Here is a 19,577-nt window from a genome sequence, read left to right as displayed (position 1 = left end):
CAATGCGACCCACTATGCCATATCCGTCAAACGTATCACATAAAGAGGCAGCATTCATCCAAATTCAGTGTCCTCTGTCAGTTTCATTTGAATAAGTAATTGTGTCCCCATCCCATCTTTGCAACATTTAAACTTGGAAAGACAACGCTGGCCCTTATCCATTTGTCTTAAATTGCTGTCACTTAAAGAGGCAGTGCCGCACCCTATCCCATATTTGAAATTCTTATCACTAAATGAGACAAGGCTTCTCCCTACCCTATGTCCACAATTCTTATCACTCGGATAGGCGTTGCTTCAGCCAATCCCATTTCGTAATAGGTATCACATAAAAAGGCAATGCTGATTTTTATCCCATGTCCGCAGTGATTGGAACTTAAAGAGATGTGAGCAATACGTAATACATAAATATGCGATGCCAGCCCCTATCCCACGCCTGAAATACCTCTCACTTATTGAGGCGATGCTTCGTCCAATTCTTAGTTCGTAATAAATATATCTTCCAGAAGCAATGATTCTCACAATCCTTATTTAAATAGGAAATACGTGACCTTATCTCAAGTCCGCAGTTTTTATTAGTCAGAAAGTCAATACTGCTCTAAATACCGGGTCATTTAATTTTATCGCTTAAAGATTTTGAGTCCATAATTCTTATCTGTCAAAGAGGGGCTGTTTATCCCAATCTAATGTCTGCAATTATTATGACTTAGAGGGGCAATGTGTGTCTCAGCTCTGATTAAATGGTTCATTTCACTTAAAGAGGCTATCCACCTTCCATGCCAGAGTCCACAATCTCGAGTTAGCGAGTCTTTTCAGTTAAGGAGGCAAGTAGATCCCTATCTAATGTCCACTATTCTTCCAACTTAAAGAAGCAAGCCTTACCCTATCCAGACTCCTCAAGTAGTATCAGTTACAGAGGCAATACTGATTTGTATCACGAGTTTGATTAACAGTTCGACTGAGTTGGCCACCAAATCCATTCTTTCGGATGCTGGTTGAGATCTTGTGCAAACTTTTTCATTGGGTGTGACAATCTACACAAAAGCAATGTTGGTTTTGAGAGAGAAGATATGAAAATATTACTTTTTTTAGATTTTGTTTCATGCAACTTCTCAGTGCCAAAGCCTGTGCATTAACACGTGACCTTAAATGTCGAACGATAGGTTTACCTAGCCATTACTGGAAATTCCAAATAGGCATAGAAAGTTATTCAATTCCATTGACCATGATGTTTATATTTTGTCAAGTTACTATACTTTTATGGTAAGACTTGATAAACACGCCTACTTCCTTCGTATGATCTACCCAGGAGTTGAAATATAGAAGCTGTATTTTGCAAAATGGAATGTACATTATATCTTTGCTCAACTTGCAAACAGGATCATGTTTTATTATTAATAAATTAAGCTCTTAAATTGCCGATTTCACCTAATATAGTAAATTCTAATTTCATGTATTTTGATTCCGGCACCACAGTTCCAACACAGGCAACACTGCCACCCACCACGTTCCCACCAAAGACAACAACCACAGTGAAGACTACAACCACTATCACAACAACGATGCCAAGCACGACTACTGTCACCACCACCAAGCCAACAACTACACTGCCATCCACTACACAACTACCCAGTCCCACCAAGATTACAAAACAGCCTAGTTATCAAGCTAATGGAGTGCAAAAGTCTTGGTTTAATGTCCCATTCTTCAATGCAGTTCAACAGCATCCAGAGCCCATCTCTGCTGTGAAATCGATACAACATGAAGACAAAAAAGAGACTAATATAGTTCCACATGAAAGAGAATTCCTTATCATATCAGATAATGGGAATGACAAAAAGAAGACTGAAACTTACAATGCACCGCCCTCTAAAGTTGAAACAGAAGCAGACAAGGAAGAAAAGCTGACGGTTCAGTCATCATTCAAGATCGCAAAATTGCAACAATCAACTAAGAATACCTGGGGAATCCTCAAAACGAAACTGTTTGACATAGATTTACCATTCAAAGTTCCTTTTGAGTTGGAGACAAAGAAACACCCACTTGACTCCCAGAAACAACCCACTGAACATCAGAAACAACCGACAAAACTACAGCGAACTAGACGACCACCACCACAAAGGATAGCGACACCATCAACGTCCACAACATCAATGACCACTACTACCACGCTCTTACCGTCAACCAAACATGTTCATCGGGATGCCAACTCGGAGGAAGCTCGTAAGTGACTATGCCAATTAAACATAACACGATTATGATCCATTCAAATTCATAATAAGCTGTGTGGATGAATTTTTTTCACATATTTATTAAAACTTAAACAGAATTCTCGATATGCCAAATACTCTTTTAGAAATGGGCACATCAACGCGACGACCTTTTATATTTAAAAGTTTAATGCTTCCATTCAAAGTGAGGAATAAATTCAAACCTAACATTACACAATAGGCTGTTATCGCTCAATTATTTAGTTCAAAAGCTCAGATATAGAGTTTTATTTGTTTTGCCCTGTATATTTTGTATGAATTATTTTTTAACATTTCGAAATTTTGATTTGTAAACATGGTACGCTCTGTGGTCTAAGCATCGTTTGATCTAGCAAGCTGATATACATAGCGTGTTGCCTGGATTATTGTCGCTAGTGAAAACGAGTTGAAAAAGAGTCCACAAATACAATTCAAATTATTGCATAGTTATGACACGAAGTATTTTGCAGATTCTCACCGACACAATCATGCCTTTTATACAGGTAAGATAATTACTCATGCCTTTAATAAAGGTAAGATAATTTTTCTGGTTTATTTTAATTCTACCATCCATTTCACTAACATGATGTAGCTATCAGCAAAACATATTTCACTTTCCATATAGGCAGGTCCGTCAAGAAATTATATATATATATATATATGTACTGGATAAAGGGGCGTAAAAATCGAATACACACTACATTTTCCAACTTTTAAATGGTTTTGTGAGCTTCTTACTATACAAGTAAGTGTCTTCATGTTACAATTCGCATTTAACACGAATTGTAGAAGTCATACACAAGATGTTATAGAAGGTGATAAATCAAGCCAGAATAACGTCGAGAAGGTGTTTTCTGATAATCGACAATGCGACGCCTGGTCTAATCCGGATGAAATAAATTGTTGACGATATAAATTTTATATTTATTGTAAAGGCTTACTCAGTTAAATTGACTCATGAAAATCAACAAAAAGTTATTGTAGAGAAAGAGGAGTTGAAACAGTTCATTACTAAAAAAAACTGTATACACTTAAAATTTAATGTTACGGTCAATTATAGCCAAAACGAGATAGCGGTGGGAAACTATTTTAGTGAAACAGGTAAAATAAATTGAGATAATCCATTCAAATGATCTCAACGTCCTGAATGACAGGCATGTTTGAAAACGCAGTCGTAAATTCAACGGGTGCACAAACATACAGTGTTTAATTTACGCATTTATTGAAATAACATGCTAATTACTTCCTTTTTTAAATTTAAATATACCAATGACCTGATTAATACGTATGTATGAAAGTACATTCGTAAATGTAAATGTCGTAAATTAATGTACATTTGAAAACAATGTCTGATTCAAGCTTTATTGGAATGTGTATTAAATTTGATGTTCAAACACATTAATCATAACAATCTTCCTACGGATTGCACCCTGGGAAATTAAGTGAACAACAGGAAAGTGTGATACTGTTTTGCTGGTAGATGCAGTATGTGTTTTTTTTTTTTAAAAATGGAAGTCCGACTGCATGCTTCAGAGAGAGAACTTAGAATTGTTGCTGATTGCTTTGCGCATTTTTAAATTAGTAATACAAATTGAGAATTTACTTAAAAAAGAACAAACAAACGAGCTCAAACAGACTATCTCACATGCACATATGGTTAAAAATGCACGTTTTTCGTTTAGATAAGGCCCAAAATTGTTGCAGCGCATGATCAAAATACAGCGTTTCAAAATATTTTGATCATTGTATCGCATCCTAAAAAGATTTAAAGCGTTAAACGTTGAAACATTTCTAATCAGTATATATCCCCAAGTATTCTTGATATTCTCTCAAAGAAGTTTATATGAATCTTGCAGATTTTTATTAATTTTGGTATGAATTATGCAACGTTTTTGATATTGAAATCAAAATGAATACAGTTTGGCAAATACGGCGTACATAATTTGCTTCCGTAGCGGTATAAAAGTGCATTGCTATTCGTAAACTAAATGTTGCAGATAAGCTATTTCTGTGCATTATCGCGGTTTCTTCTAAACGAGTTTTAATGTGTTGAAATTAAATATACACGAATCTTCAATACAGGAATCAAAATGTAAAGAATTGATGTTTGATATTCCACCAATTTGTACACTAGAAACACTTAAGAAATAAATTATGATATAAAACACTGATCAAATCTAATATAGGTTACTATGCTTTATGCTTGTTGGATGGAATATGCATGTATATATGTGCTGGAGGACTTTTATTAGCAATCTGGCTGAATGAAAGAAATTAAATCATTTCGTCTTCAATGTAAGCATTAGAACCATTTGTCTCCATGATACGCTATTTTAAAAGCCTGCAATCAGTTTTTGCAGTTTTATTAATACAGAAGTGATGCTGTATGTGTTTTAAAATTTTGTTTAATTACGTAAGTTGTTTGTATTTATTTTAAGAAAAATTCAACTACCTGAGCTGGAACACTTGCTTGTTTTCGACACGGTTCTTAAGTGTCCAGTCTTCGTTCCATCGATGCAGTGTCTTATATCGATAGTGTTTATATTAATTATGTAAAATTGATCACGTAGGCAGCAAAATACGACGCGTGGTCTTCCTTAACATTCACAGTTGGGTTAAAGTTTGAATGAATTCATTATTTAGTACTGATAAGACAAGTAACATTGTCTGGTAAATTGCCGTGAGTCGATTTCTGTCGATTTATTTGTGTGGGTTCTAATTATTTATTTGCGTCTTAGCAGAGGAGAGCATAAAATTAGCAGTAAAAATATAACAACTATGAATATGCGCAACTGTATAAAAAGATTAATAACACCAGGAATACAGATTTAAGGACATACAAACAGTTATGTACAAAACATCAGCTATGATATGGGATTTAAACATTATTGCACAGGGTAAGAAAAGATGAAACGGTTACAAGGATAAAAGCATACATATATATGTGATGTCAGTCATTTTGAAAGAAAGGTCTCTGTAGGAGACTTATAAAGCAGTTTTGGCTGATGACCTATATATGGAAGAGTTAGAAAAATGAGAAATTAAAAGATCCTTATAAAGATTGTAACGAACGAACAGGTAAATAATTCATCTGTATTATCATAAAATATTCAGAAACAAAAAATGCTTACATTCTGGTTCCGATATATGTAACCTGGACACAACTCAATGTTAGTCTTTCAAAAGCTATATATATATATATATATATATATATATATATATATATATATATATATATATATATATATATATATATATATATTATTTTTTTGAAAGACGTACCTTGAGTTTTGTCTAGGTTATTGCCAGAGCAATATTTCGTGTGTACCTTCCAGTGCCTTTTTATTTTTCACTAGCACCATACATAAATCGATGACTGGACGTAACATTACATGATGACAAAAATGAATTATTTTAACTTTTTGTTGTTAATGATCATTATTCTCAGGTCACAACAAGTATGTAATACATTATTGATGATATGCACTTCAGAAGCGCGGTCAGCCAGTAAGACTACATCATCTGCATACAGTAAAATAAATCACCGTTTATTACCATGAATCTAGATGTCAATGGCGTTAAGAGAGACAGAACTAGGTCATATATATATAAACAAAACTGGAATAAAACGGCGAGAACAGGCAACTCTGTCTCTTTCCTATAGTAAGAATAAACTATTGTGTTAAACCCATTCAACCATGTACACGCAAATACAGAACTTGAAAATGATTTCAACACCTTTCACAGTCGTCCCCCTACATCAGTTTCAATAGATTTGTACACAATGTGTATCGATTTACCGTGTCAAAAATCACACTCATATAAATAACACAAAAGTTGATAATACTCAGTTTATGTCAATTTGAGATATATTAGTTAAAGTCGCACTGGGGAGGTTGGCCTACCCCTTTAAAATGATTTGTCTATCAACCATTCTACAGTTATAATCAGCCAACGTAGAATGCTTTGGTTTAAAATAGAACAGAAGGGTGTATACATATAATGATCAAAAGAAAGCCCTCTGTAACATAAGGTATTTTGGGATCAGTTTTATTTTACTTCTTTATTTGATTGATACTATTGTTTCTCCGTTCAGCTGCAGTCATTCAAGTCACCAATTGTATCATCAGGTCTATTTATTTTCAGAACTACATAAAATATTATATAGCCTTGACAACTCTTCTTTCACGAAGCATTTACCATTCCTTTAATATAAACTTTTGTCTGGTACTTGACCACTCCTGTGGCCTAGTGGTTAGAGCGGCCGCCCCGGATGCTGAAGGTCGTGGCCGAGACATATCGAAGACTTATAAAAATGGTACTAACAGCTGCCTTGCTAGGCGCATATCATTAAGAGGTTAGTGTTAGGACTGGTCGGCCTGGTGTCACGGCAATAAGAATAGGTGGGACACATGATGCTACATGTTTGCGGCATGATGCCCCAGTGTTAGACATCACGATCGAATAGTATTTATATAAAACCATCTATTTAGTAAATAGTATTACTTGGCATTACAATTAAGAAAAATGTTCCTATTGGTATTTCTAGAAAATTCAACTACGTACAGCTCACTTTGTTGATCAATATCATTAATGGACTCACTCTTGTCCACATATTTGTTGTCAAGGTCATCACGTATATAAGAAGCCTGCACAATTTATTATAATCATATATATTTGGACTGTAAAGAATTAATTTATATCTGCGTAGACTTGCCGATACATAGTTAAAAGAGGCAAAAACGAAACGCAACCATTCAGTATATATAACTTGAATGTAAGCAAACCGTCCCCAAACAATTATCATCGAAAGCCTTGTTATCAAATGTATTGTATACATTATTACAAATTAAAACATGCACTTTTCGAGACCGTTCGTGTACTAATACTTGATATTGATTGTAAGTTTTTTTTCTGTTTTGTCCAAACCGTGGATTAAAATCTAAGTGTTCACTATTCTATAAATGTACATGAAATACCAACTAAACCTAAACTTTAAAGTTCCAACTTTTGCTACCATAACAGTCGTTTTATCATTTTCGCTCTTTAATCTATCGATCACCATCCCAGTCATTCGTTGAGGAGGACAGTGATCATGTTGTTACGTTTTCATGAATTATATATGATATATGTATGAATTGATATATTGCTCAAGGTTATGCTAATTTGTTTTTCAAGAGCATGTGACTGCGTTTCACACTCCGCTGCCAATATTTAAACAATTTCATCGAAATTTTATATGTCAGTGTTAATATTTGCTGTGACATCTTCTACAGATTGAAGATAGTCTTTTTTAATTCTGAAGGCAGCTGACTTTTTTATCCATTGTTTATTTTGTGATCTAATCTGTGGCAGTTTTGTTTGTGCCAGTCTTCAAAACAGGAATGCGCTCAGACAATGTAATATACCTGATCCTTCACCTGCACGATGTCGTCAGTAGTGTCATAATGTCTACCCAAGAAAGGCGGACATCTACATTGACATTAGCCTCAGTAACGAGGACACTGATTGTATACTCGTCGCTTTTCTTCCTTCTTCGAGCAAATATATATTATATAAACCTCTCACTGCAGTCACACGTGAATAAAGACAACTCTTCAACAGAAACCAACTTTGTTTAGTCCCGTTGACTGTGCACAAAACCAAACTTGTCTTCCGAAATGAGATCAGTTCTCAACTGAGACAGTTGTTCTCCGTTCTCATCGGTGATAGCAATTGGGATGTCGTAGTGAAATAGATTATGATGTACTGAATGTAATTAAAGAGTAGAGGTCGTCAACATTATTACATGCGTATGAGGAATACAATATCTGAAATACCATGTCCGCACCCTGATCACACTAGTACGCTAATATTTTGCTTTTACTGTTTTATTTATTGTATCCCTCTTCCACGCTGGTATGCTTCAAACAGATAAAATTTGTGCAAAACATGATGACGCCGGTATATATATATATATATATATATATATATATATATATATATATATATATATATATATATATATATATAATTGTGATGAAGTTGACATCTTGTTTCTATACTTTAACCCTAACATGCACTTTTAATAACCAATCTTTAATATTGAACTATATAAGTCTGACGGTAACGCAGAATACATGTTCACATTACCCATTCGGTGACCATTTTCCAATTATTTTCACGTTTTTTGGTTCCATTATATAATTATTATTTGTAGAATTTCAGTTATTCAAACATGAAGTTGTCCAGATATCTTCTTATCTTTTTGTATAATAACTGTTTTGAGGTTGTAAAATGACTAAGAGTTTGTTTAGTTTCAATGGTTTAGACAGACAGAAGATATATATATATATATATATATATATATATATATATATAATATATATATATATATATATATATATATATATATATATATATATATAGTTGTCTGACTCAACTTTAGTCGCATTCCAAACTAAATCAAAAAGCTGGAAGTGTTAATGTGCCAGTGATGGCTAGTGTCGTAGTGATGCGCCAACAGTCTTTTGTTGAATCACAATAATACAATCCCAAGAATATATCCTTATTTGAATTTTACAATAAATTCAAGTCTCTATTTCAACGAATGTTATGTTTGAGCACTTTGAAGTTCTAAAGAAGAATAACTTGAATGAAATAATTGCAATAAATAGATTCCAGCCCAAATGAAGTATTACTGATCCTGATCAGATCTTACAACACGAATGAATAATTTTTAGATAAACAGGATTAAAGCCCTGTACTTGACCTCAGGTCACAATTATTATTTTCTAAGACAAACACTGCTACCTACTGTAAATTTCCTTCTGAAAAGTTTAAAATGTTAAAAAAAATCTTACTTCAAATTAGAAGTTCTCTCACTAAAATTATGATATAAGATATGGTAAAAAAAAAACGGACAGACCCGACATATCATGGAAAATTTCCCATATCCTGGACTAAGAATGATATAAACATGTTGTTTACAAAAATGAAATTAATTATGCAGGTCAAGAAGAAAATGAACTTGATTTTGGACCAGGTCAAATCCAAAAGATAATTATCCATAGCATGTCGGTTGGTCGGTTGGCATCAGTTAGTCTTGAGAGACGATGGAAGTGTACGCATGAGAGATATCCCGGTTGGTGGTTGTCAGCATCTGCTGTGGCTCTGGAGGCGACACGGGAGTGGCAGTCCTTGCTGCTGTTGAAGGTTGACTCTGGTTTGGGTAGGAGCTGCTTCCTCTTCCTCTGAAGTCGCTTCTCATCAGCTAGCAAGCGCAGCTTGTTCTCGCCGGCTTTCATACCAGTGATCAGAGAGGGTCGCCAGCTGAACCTGTCTAGAGCAAGCTCTTCCCAGGTGTTGACATCGATGTCATGGACTTTCATGTCGCGCTTGCAGACATCCTCGAAGCGGAGATGTGGCCACCCAATCAACCTTTTGCCAGAGACAAATTTCGAATAAAGGTCTCTTTGGATCCATCTGTCATCCATCCGACGTACTTGGCCCATCCGTCTGATGCGAAGTTGGCGGAGGAGTGTGACAATGCTGGGAATCTTGGCATGTTCAAGCACTTCCTCGTTTGTTACTCGATCGCTCCAGGTGATCCAGAGTATGAGTTGGAGGCATCGCGTATGAAAGGCGCTCAGTATTCCCTCTTGTGAGGCGTACAGGGTCCAGGTTTCACTCGCGTACAGTAGAGTGCTTATCACGTATGCACGGTACACAAAGATCTTAGTGTTCAGGGTCAACATGCTGCTGTTCCACACTCTTTGCGACAACCTGGAGAGAGTTGTTGATGCCTTTCAAATCCGCTTGTTGAGCTCAGTATCAAGCGAGAGGTTGTTGGTGATGGTAGAGCCGAGGTATGTGAACTGAAGGACTACCTCAAGTTCGTATTTGTTGATGATGATGCTTGGGAGATCCGCATTCTGAGCCATCACGTTGGTTTTCTTTAGGCTGATTGTCAATCCAAACTCACCGCATACTTTAGAAAAGCGGTCGATCCGGTGCTGTAGCTCAGCTTCTGTGTGAGTGGCTAGAGCAGCATCGCATGCGAAGAGCAAGTCCGTGATGGTTGCTGCTCACACTTTGCTCTTTGCCTTTAGTCGTGCCTGGTTGAACAGTCTGCCGACGGATGACGTGTGCAGGTAGAGCCATTATGTGGACGTCCCAAAGGTGTGCCTGAGCAGAACAGCGAAGAAGATGCAGGAGAGCGTGGGGGCAAGGACGCAGCCCTATTTCACTCCGCTGAGGATGTCGAAGGGGTTGGACGTTGAGCTATCGTACTACACTCTGCCTTTCATGTCATCGTGGAAGGACTGGATCATGCTTAGCAGCTTTGGAGGGCATTCAATCTTCGTCAGGATTGTGAAGAGTCCGTCTATGCTGACCAGATCGAACGCCTTGGTGAAGTCTATAAAGGCCAGGAAGAGGGTCTGTGCTGATCTATGGATTTTTCCTGCAGTTGCCTGATGGAGAAGATCGTGTCGATCGTGGACATCTCTGCGCGGAACCCGCACTGCGACTCTGGATACGCTCTGGCATCAAGTGTCTGCAGTCTGTTCAGTATTAAGCGTGCTAAGACTTTACCCACGATGCTGAGAAGGGATATGTAGTTTTTGCAGTCGCTTTTGTCGCCCTTGTTCTTGTACAGGGTTACGATGGTGGCGTATCTCATGTCCTGAGGCACTACACCTTCATCCCAGCTCTTGCCGATGAGGTCGTGTAGGTTTGTTAGCAGCATGCCGCAGCCGCACTTGATGACTTCTGTTGGGATGCCATCCTTCTCTGGGGCTTTACCTAAGGACAGTTTCTCTAGGGCCTTCTTTTCCAGTTCGGCTATGAGAGGGAGGTCTTGAGGTAATCGTTGGTCACGTAGTTCTCTCTGGAGTACAGTTCAGAGTAGTACTCAACCCAACCCTCCATCTGCTTGCCATTGTCGTGGATAGTATTGCCTGTGGTAGACAGTGTTGTTGTAACTTAACTTCGTTGGACCCATTGCTTTCTTTATCCTATCGTACATGCCACTGATGTTTCCAATATGTGCTGCAGACTGGATGCTCTGACAGAGCTGAAGCCAGTATTCATTGACGCACTGCCGTGCTAACCTCTGCACTTTGATTCTGGTAGACCTGCATGCCTGTAGTTTCCTCTGGCAGGGGGATCGCTTGTATTTCAGGTGAGCACTGCGACGCTCTTATATGGCTGGCATGAGTGTGGCGGAGTTAGACTCAAACCAGTCGTTGTTATTTGGCTGCTTCTTACCAAAGATCTGTGTGGCTAAGCTGTACACAGTCGCTCTGATGTGTTCCCATCTCTTTTTCACACTGCCGTTGGGAGGTTCTGAATCAAACGTCTTGGAGAGGGCATAAGTGAATTCCTCAGCCTTGTCTAGATATGACTTCTTGCTCACATCAATGCGTGGTTATATTATATAATGAATACAAGACTCTAACAAATAATGTAATTTAAATACACAACAATATTTAGATTGATAGATAGATAGATAGATAGATAGACAGACATACAGACAGACAGATAGATAGATAGATAGATAGATAGATAGATAGATAGATACATAGATAGATAGGTACGTAGATTGGTTATACAAAGGAAGATATGGAATCGCCTTTTAGGATGTATGTTGTATTGCAGATCTGTGCTGGAAGAGTCGGTTTGTGGACGGCGTTGGTTACAATGCTGACCCTGAGAGCTGCACGGAATTCATCCAGTGTTTCTATGAGGAAGGAAACATAAAGATGGAACGGGCAAGATGTCCATTCAGAACCTTCTGGGATGAGAGGCTGTTAATATGTAGACCGTCTTCTCAAAGGTCCTGCTGGAGAGGTAAATTTTTTAAAACTCTTTATATCTTTGTATACCTAATGCAATCATTCACTTAGTGATCATATCATTGCACTCAATATAGCGGCTGACATTTTGTCCGATTTTGGTGGTTGCTTTCAGCCCGCTGGTAACTTACTGTAAAGTTATGCAGGTTTACTTGTAAGTATAATACATATTTATGCATGGAACTTGTGAAGATACTGCTTACATGACGAAATCAGTACGAAATAATGGACGCTTCAAAACCTGTAAGACAAAATTATAAAAAGAGCATGTCTGGTTGTGTGTCACATTTACAAATTGTGAAAATACTATGTATGTCTGTACCTAATTGCTGTATCATTATTTTACAAGTCTAGTATACTACATCTGACAAAATATGTTCAATGAATTATCATAGAAGTTTCGGAAAATTCAACCCGACATTTTTACAATCAGCACCGGCCGTACAAAAAAGACACGATGACACGGGATTGACCGCAATTGTTAACTTATAACAAAAAATCGAGATCGGCAATTGTTCCAAATCTTGAAACTAAATATGTGTACAAACTGCATTCATTTATCATTTGCATGAAAAGCTATTACTTGTGTTATATTGCTCCTGTTTAGGTATGATATTTTGATAAACAATTGTTCCACATCCGAAATATCAGCTTTTAACTTCTCAGGAAAATGACAATGATTGCATTTTAACGGCGTATCTAATGCTTGTAATTTGAAAGCATTAGTTGGATTTAAGAATTTCCGTCCTCGTATTGCAGGGTATATTGCTGAATTACAAAAATGCCAAAAGTTTATTTACAGCTGATGAATTTCTTTGATTTACGCTGAGTAATCTTATTATAATGACAAAGGTTTAGAAAGTGTCTGGCATTTAATGTGATTTACACCGAGTAATTATATTATAATGGCATAAGTTTAGAAAGTGTCTAGTATTTAATGCGCTGTGCATAGTTCCTTAATAATAAGTTTTCGTTTTCATACATAGCAAAGTAATGTTTCTAAATACGAAAAGGGTTCATTTTCATCATGTGCTGAGATAACTATAACGATAAATCCCCAAAATTATATGTGTAGTTTAAGTTTACGTAACCAAAAACAGTAGGGTAGGTTGGTAGCCTTTTTTTCTCTCACGAATACAGGTATGTGTATTATAATTAAGGTTCACCGCGAGTAAACGTTCCGCTTTAAGATGCATCTGTATTTATATATGTATCCTCGGTCCTCTTCATTTCATTTTTAAGTGTAGAACCAAGAACCTTCTGCAAACAAATGGCAATTTTCTCACAAACAGGCTCAAGTGGATTTGGACTTCTGGAGTTTATGATGACAATTCACAAGCAACACCATTATCTGATTTATATGTTTTAATGTGCTGGCTGTTTGTTTTAATGTACACATTAACAAGGAAACGCAAATCTATATCTGCCATGGAACAAAAAGAGAGCCGCCCAATGGGGCAATACATTCTCTTCTATACATGTCATACTTAATACATATTTTGCTGTTGACTTCTAAATAAGAACTGGAGTGGAGTATATACCACTTTTTGAAGCTCAACTTAACAAAATAGCCAAGTTTGAAGATATTGTTTTACAAAAGGAATCACAAAAGACAACATTAAAAAGTAGGTGATACGGAACATTCATTGTGGTATACCAAGTTCTATAGAGATCGCATTAGTCATGCAAGGGAATAAGACAGCACAGAATTATATCCATATAGTCTAAATACAATAAAAATGACTAACTGACTAACTCTTACAAAAGTAATCTGACTTAGATCTCTTTGCCGAATGTCAACCTAGTTTGATCAGTATAGTATCTAGTGTTGCCTAGAAGGAGTAGCAAACACTTAAGGGTACCTATATATCCATATTTAGTACAAAATCATATCTCTTGCAAAATTAGTTGGGAACGAAATACCTTTACCATATGCATATCTCCACTTTGTGGTTAACATGTCAACCAAGTTTGGAGGAGAAAGCATTTGTTGTCTAGGAGGAGGTGACTCCAAAACCTTTATGGACAGACAATATCAGGACATACTGCATACAGTCCTAGACGAGTGTATGAAATATACATTATTTGTTTTGCTTTCCAAAGCCCTTTGAGTGATGAGAGATTTTCCAAGGATTTTGCAATCCAAATTTAGTTTGCTTAATACTATCTTCATGTGTGTCAGACTTGATTTATACTACAGACATTTCTAACCTCGTATTCGTAGTTGTCTGCAGCTGTCGGCGAAACCGAACAGATTATCCGGTCTTCCTTCAGGCTGATGACTTAGTGTTTTGACTGAAACATGCCAATGAATGTCCATTCATGATGCACAAACAATAAATAATTGTCAACATTATTATGACGGCAGTTATTAAAGTTCACAGCGAGTAGAGTGGAAGGGACGCATCTTGAACACGCCATGCTGTTTATTGTTTACCGTTGCGCATGTCCTTTTTTCAAGCAAATGAGCCAGTCAAACTGAGTATTCCGATTGCTACTTTGGTATGGTCTAAATCGGTAAATATAGTCATCATCGCAGACGGGTTTGGCGACACGACGAATTTTTTTATAGCGAAAAAAAAATGTTAGGGTCGGAGGCTAAACACTAGGGTCTGTCGGTAACCTGAACCACACATATTTTTAGAGCCTTAATTATCTCGAGTAGTTATTATAACTGTATTGATCTTCCTAATTACATTTATCGCAAATGTCATTGAAAAAATGCTGTACAGTAATTACATTTATAGTATAGCTCATTACAAAAATGCTGTACAATAATTACATTTATAGCATAGTTCATTGGAAACATGCTGTAAAATAATTACACTTATAGCATACCTCATTGTAAAAATGCTGTACAATAATTACATTTATATCATAGCTCATTGTAAACATGTAAATAATTACATTTATAGCATAGCTCATTGTAAACATGTAAAATAATGACATTTATAGAATACCTCATTGTAAAAACGCTGTAAAATAATTACATTTATATCATAGCTCATTGGAAACATGTAAAAAAATACATTTATAGCATAGCTCATTGGAAACATGTAAAAAAAATACATTTAAAGCATAGCTCATTGGAAACATGTAAAATAATTACATTTATATCATAGCTCATTGTAAACATGTAAATAATTACATTTATAGCATAGTTCATTGTAAGCATGTAAAATAATGACAAAGCATAGCTCATTGGAAACATGTAAAATAATTAAATTATAGCATAGCTCATTGTAAACATGTAAAATAATTACATTTATAGCATAGCTCTTTGTAAACATGCTGTAAAATAATGACATTTATAGCATAGCTCATTGGAAACATGCTGCAAAATAATGACATTTATATCATAGCTCATTGCAAACATTCTGTAAAATAATGACATTTATATCATAGCTCATTGTAAACATGCTGTAAAATAATGACATTTATAGCATAGCTCATTGCAAACATGTAAATTAATTACACTTAAAGCTCATTGTAAACATTCTGTAAAATAATGACATTTATAGCATAGCTCATTGTAAACATGCTGTAAAATAATGACAAAGCATAGCTCATTGTAAACATGTAAATTAATTACACTTATAGCTCATTGTAAACATGCTGTAAAATAATTACATTTATAGCATAGCTCATTGTAAACAGGCTGTAAAATAATTACATTTATAGTATAGCTCATTGTAAAAAGGCTGTAAAATAATTACATTTATAGCATAGCTCATTGTAAAAAGGCTGTAAAATAATTATATTTATAGTATAGCTCATAGGACAAATGCTGTAAAATAATTACATTGATACCATAGCTCTTTGGGAAAATGCTGTAACATGTATAATGTTCATTACACGAAATAATTCTATGTATTTAAAACATTCTCACATTTCGAGAAAAAAGTCTTTCCGACAACATCATTTATGACTCGTGGATGACTCGCGGATTGTGCTAAAAATCAAAAGATTTCTGAATTTCCGTTATACCGCTAAATTATCCAGATAAATTTGTACCATAAACTATACCAGCGGCATGGTACTATCAAATTAAAGCCATCCAATTTTGTAGTTTTAATACAATTGGGGAATGCTACAAGTTAAAGTCGTCCAGATTTGTATCTTAAAATACACATGGAGCGTGGTACTGAAGATATTAATTTCGTCCAGATTTGTACCTCTGACTAAACATGGGACATGATAATATCTAATTAAACTCGTCCAGATTCGTACCTTAATACACAGAGGGCATGGTACTATCAAATTAGAGTCGTCCAGATTTGTACCTCAGACTACACATGGGACATGGTACTATCAAATTAAAGTCGTCCAGATTTGTACCTCAGACTACACATGGGACAAGGTACTATCAAATTAAAGTTGTCCAGATTCGTACCTTAAAAAGGACTTTGATCATGGTACTGATCCAGATAAAGTCATCCAGACAGTAAGTAACTGGTTTGTTATGAAGGTGGAACACTGGCATACTTTCTTTTAGGTTTTCCTTAAAATCTCCATATAAATAAAACTCCTCCTACAACGTAGTGGTATCAATAACAGAAAATAATCGATCAATGCATTTATCAATGGAAGCTTTTGTCCATACATTTGCAGATCCTTGCTTCGACTTTACTGTCCAAAGTTACGACCATAAAGGAAACTGCAGGGCATATTGGACATGTGAGAGTGGTCTTTCTCAGCCTAAATGCTGCCCTGAGGGATTTTCTTTTACTTCCGGTCAAGGCTGTGTCAACAACCCTGCATGCCTAGACGAGTGTCAGGAATCAGGGGAGCTAACATTCAACGCACCGTTCTGTAAGAATCGCCAGAGAATGGTGCAAATCAATGACAGCACAAAATTATCTGCTTACGCACTAGAATGCCACTAGAAAATATGTAATAATGTTGCTTAATCTTCGAACTAATCTCTCTCTCTCTCTCTCTCTCTCTCTCTCTGACATTCTTAAATATTGCTATTCCACTGACGCAAGTCCAAACATTTAGCATTAAAGAGTATAATCAACCCGAGCATATGTCTTATTATATAGCATGACTAACATATTTCTTATCAGTTTAAGATATGTTTTAATAACGAGTTACTTTAGAGCATGAAGGACATGCACATATACCGAATTTATTATTCAAAAACAATTTCTTCATTCAGACTAATTTTTACCGGTTGTTTTCTTTTCTAATAGACAACAACAATCTACTTCATTATCTCCAAAATAATTTGATATTCCATATATGTTCACGTTCTATCGTACGTGCAAGTAAAGTAATTATTCCTTGTATCGTATTTTTACAGTAGTCACCAACTTATCGGGTTCTGAAAAGAAAACTTGGGTCACGTTTTCGAAAAGAAAGAAAAAGAGAGACATATCTCAATATATAAAAATTCTTAATGCCAGCTTTTTTAACACTTGTAAGATCAGATGAATTCTAACTGAGAAGAAATGGAAACGTTTACTGCATATAATGCAATATAATGGTTAGCCTATTGTAAAAAAAGCTTTAGTTTTCTGCATATCATCACTTAGAATGGTTGCCCTATTGTAAAATAGCTTTTGTGCTATCAAGGCAATACAAATTCCAGATATAACATTTAACATTCTTGAGTTAACAGTTGCCTAGAGAGATGCATGAAAAGATGCCACTTGATCCTGCACAAATGCTGACCATTTTTACCTTCCTGTCCACCTGTTGAGAGCTCAGTTCCTTTAGGAAACTGTCATTATATTTTGATATTAATTGGACCGAATTACTGGCGCAAGTCGTTCTATTATGATATTAGTGGGACTGAATTAATGACACAAGCCCATCTATTATGATATTAATGGGACTAAACTACTGACGCAGGTCAATGTATTATGATATTAATGGGACTGAATTACTGACGCAAGTCATTGTATTATGATATTAATGGGACTGAATTACTGACGCAAGTCATTCTATTACGATATTAATGGGACTGAATTACTGACGTAAGACGTTATGTTATGATATTAATGGGACTGAATTACTGACGCAAGACGTTATATTATGATATCAAAGGGACTGAATTACTGACGCAAGTCATTCTGTTATGACATTAATGGGACTGAATTACTGACGCAAGCAATTATATTATAATAATAACAGGCATGAATTACTGATGCAAGTCCTTGGTCTCATCCTAACAGCAAGTTGCAGAATGACACCGTTGGAAACGAATGCTCGGTTCTACTTTGAGAAAATTCCCGGATTAGGCATGATGATCAGATCGTGTCCACGTGGTTCCAGGTTTAATCCTCAACTCTGCACGTGTGATATGTCTGCGGACCCACAACAAAACTGTAAGAGAATCTTCAAATAAGAGTGTAATAGTTTTCTTATTTTTCATACAAGGTCTATGGGGTAATAAATAGTCTTAAAATATCCCGACTCTTTATATCTCTTCTTAATATGTTACTTTCAGAAACATGAACAATGATATAATGTAATGCATCTTTCAGCGACTAAGCATGTATTGTACAGGAAGAGAGTAGTTATTCTGAAACGGTGTTGGTTTCGTAAAATGATTTCAGGACAAAATACAAGGAAAATAAGATCTATTCATTTCAGCAGTAACCTAACTAAAGTTGTTGTCTTAAATTTACTAATACTAATATCTAATATGTACAAAACAACTTTACAAGCTTTAGAAACTTACCAAAATGTATCACAACCTTACTTAAACTTCATTTGAATATTCGTGGTAATCATGGCTACATCGTTTCCTGTGAAATAGGAACATGTTTTCGTCTGATAGACTATTCAATGCATATGCAGTCTTATTGTATGCCAAATGCAGATTTGTATGTCGACACCTCGATCAAACTGGGATTACTTTAAATATTTTATCCAGTGTGCAGACCAGAGCTTATTTTAGATTTCCAAGACGATTTGACTGACAAGTCTGGAAACAATCTTGCGGCCACCCAACAAAACGTCATGATCGAACGTGGAGCTGGTAGATTCAGCGGCAACTCCAAAATGACCCTTTGGAGATTCTCTGGTGGATCGTTCGGCTCAACCATAGCAATCCAAATGAAGTTCAAGACCAACTCCTCTGAGACAAGTGACGATCCGATGCACTTGATATCAAACTGTTGCTGTAATAACAACCCCGGTCCATCTCTGGACATGGCCGTAATGCCAGACAATGGAGGAGGGACAGCGCTTTTTTTGGCCGCATCAGAAAAGTCTGGAGAAGTTTTTATTGATATCCCTTACAAAAACGGCGTAAGTTTTAAGAAAGAGGCAGGAAATATCACAGTTGGTTTATTTTAGAATATGGAGAAGATTTTAAGAACCACTAAATATGCACACAGTGTGTACCTTTGAAAGGTACGTTGACTTAGTAAAAGGACATTACAGGCAAAAGCTAAACACAGATTATGTCATAGCTAATTTTATTTGCCAAACAACGATATTAGTATATGTCATGGTTTTTAATTAGAAAAAGAAATACATTCAA

General features: G+C 35.9%; 1 protein-coding gene across 3 annotated transcripts in view; it reads left to right on the top strand.

Annotated features, from left to right (window-relative positions):
• LOC149777508 (uncharacterized) overlaps window positions 1-19,577 on the top strand; it is a 42,197-nt gene that overhangs the window by 16,511 nt on the left and 6,109 nt on the right. For 2 of the 3 annotated variants that reach the window (XM_089942088.1, XM_089942089.1), the window contains exons 4-9: window positions 1,474-2,220; window positions 2,717-2,749; window positions 11,886-12,077; window positions 16,694-16,894; window positions 18,262-18,414; window positions 18,966-19,342. In XM_089942088.1, the coding sequence (XP_089798214.1) occupies window positions 1,474-2,220; window positions 2,717-2,749; window positions 11,886-12,077; window positions 16,694-16,894; window positions 18,262-18,414; window positions 18,966-19,342 (1,703 nt within the window). The remainder of the gene's footprint in view (window positions 1-1,473; window positions 2,221-2,716; window positions 2,750-11,885; window positions 12,078-16,693; window positions 16,895-18,261; window positions 18,415-18,965; window positions 19,343-19,577) is intronic. The other variant, XM_089942090.1, reaches the window with a different exon arrangement.

This window comes from Sinohyriopsis cumingii, chromosome 18, assembly GCF_028554795.1.
Source record: "Sinohyriopsis cumingii isolate HCF-2022 chromosome 18, ASM2855479v2, whole genome shotgun sequence".
Taxonomy (NCBI): Eukaryota; Metazoa; Mollusca; class Bivalvia; order Unionida; family Unionidae; genus Sinohyriopsis; species Sinohyriopsis cumingii.
This window is presented reverse-complemented; position numbering and strand designations above follow the sequence as displayed.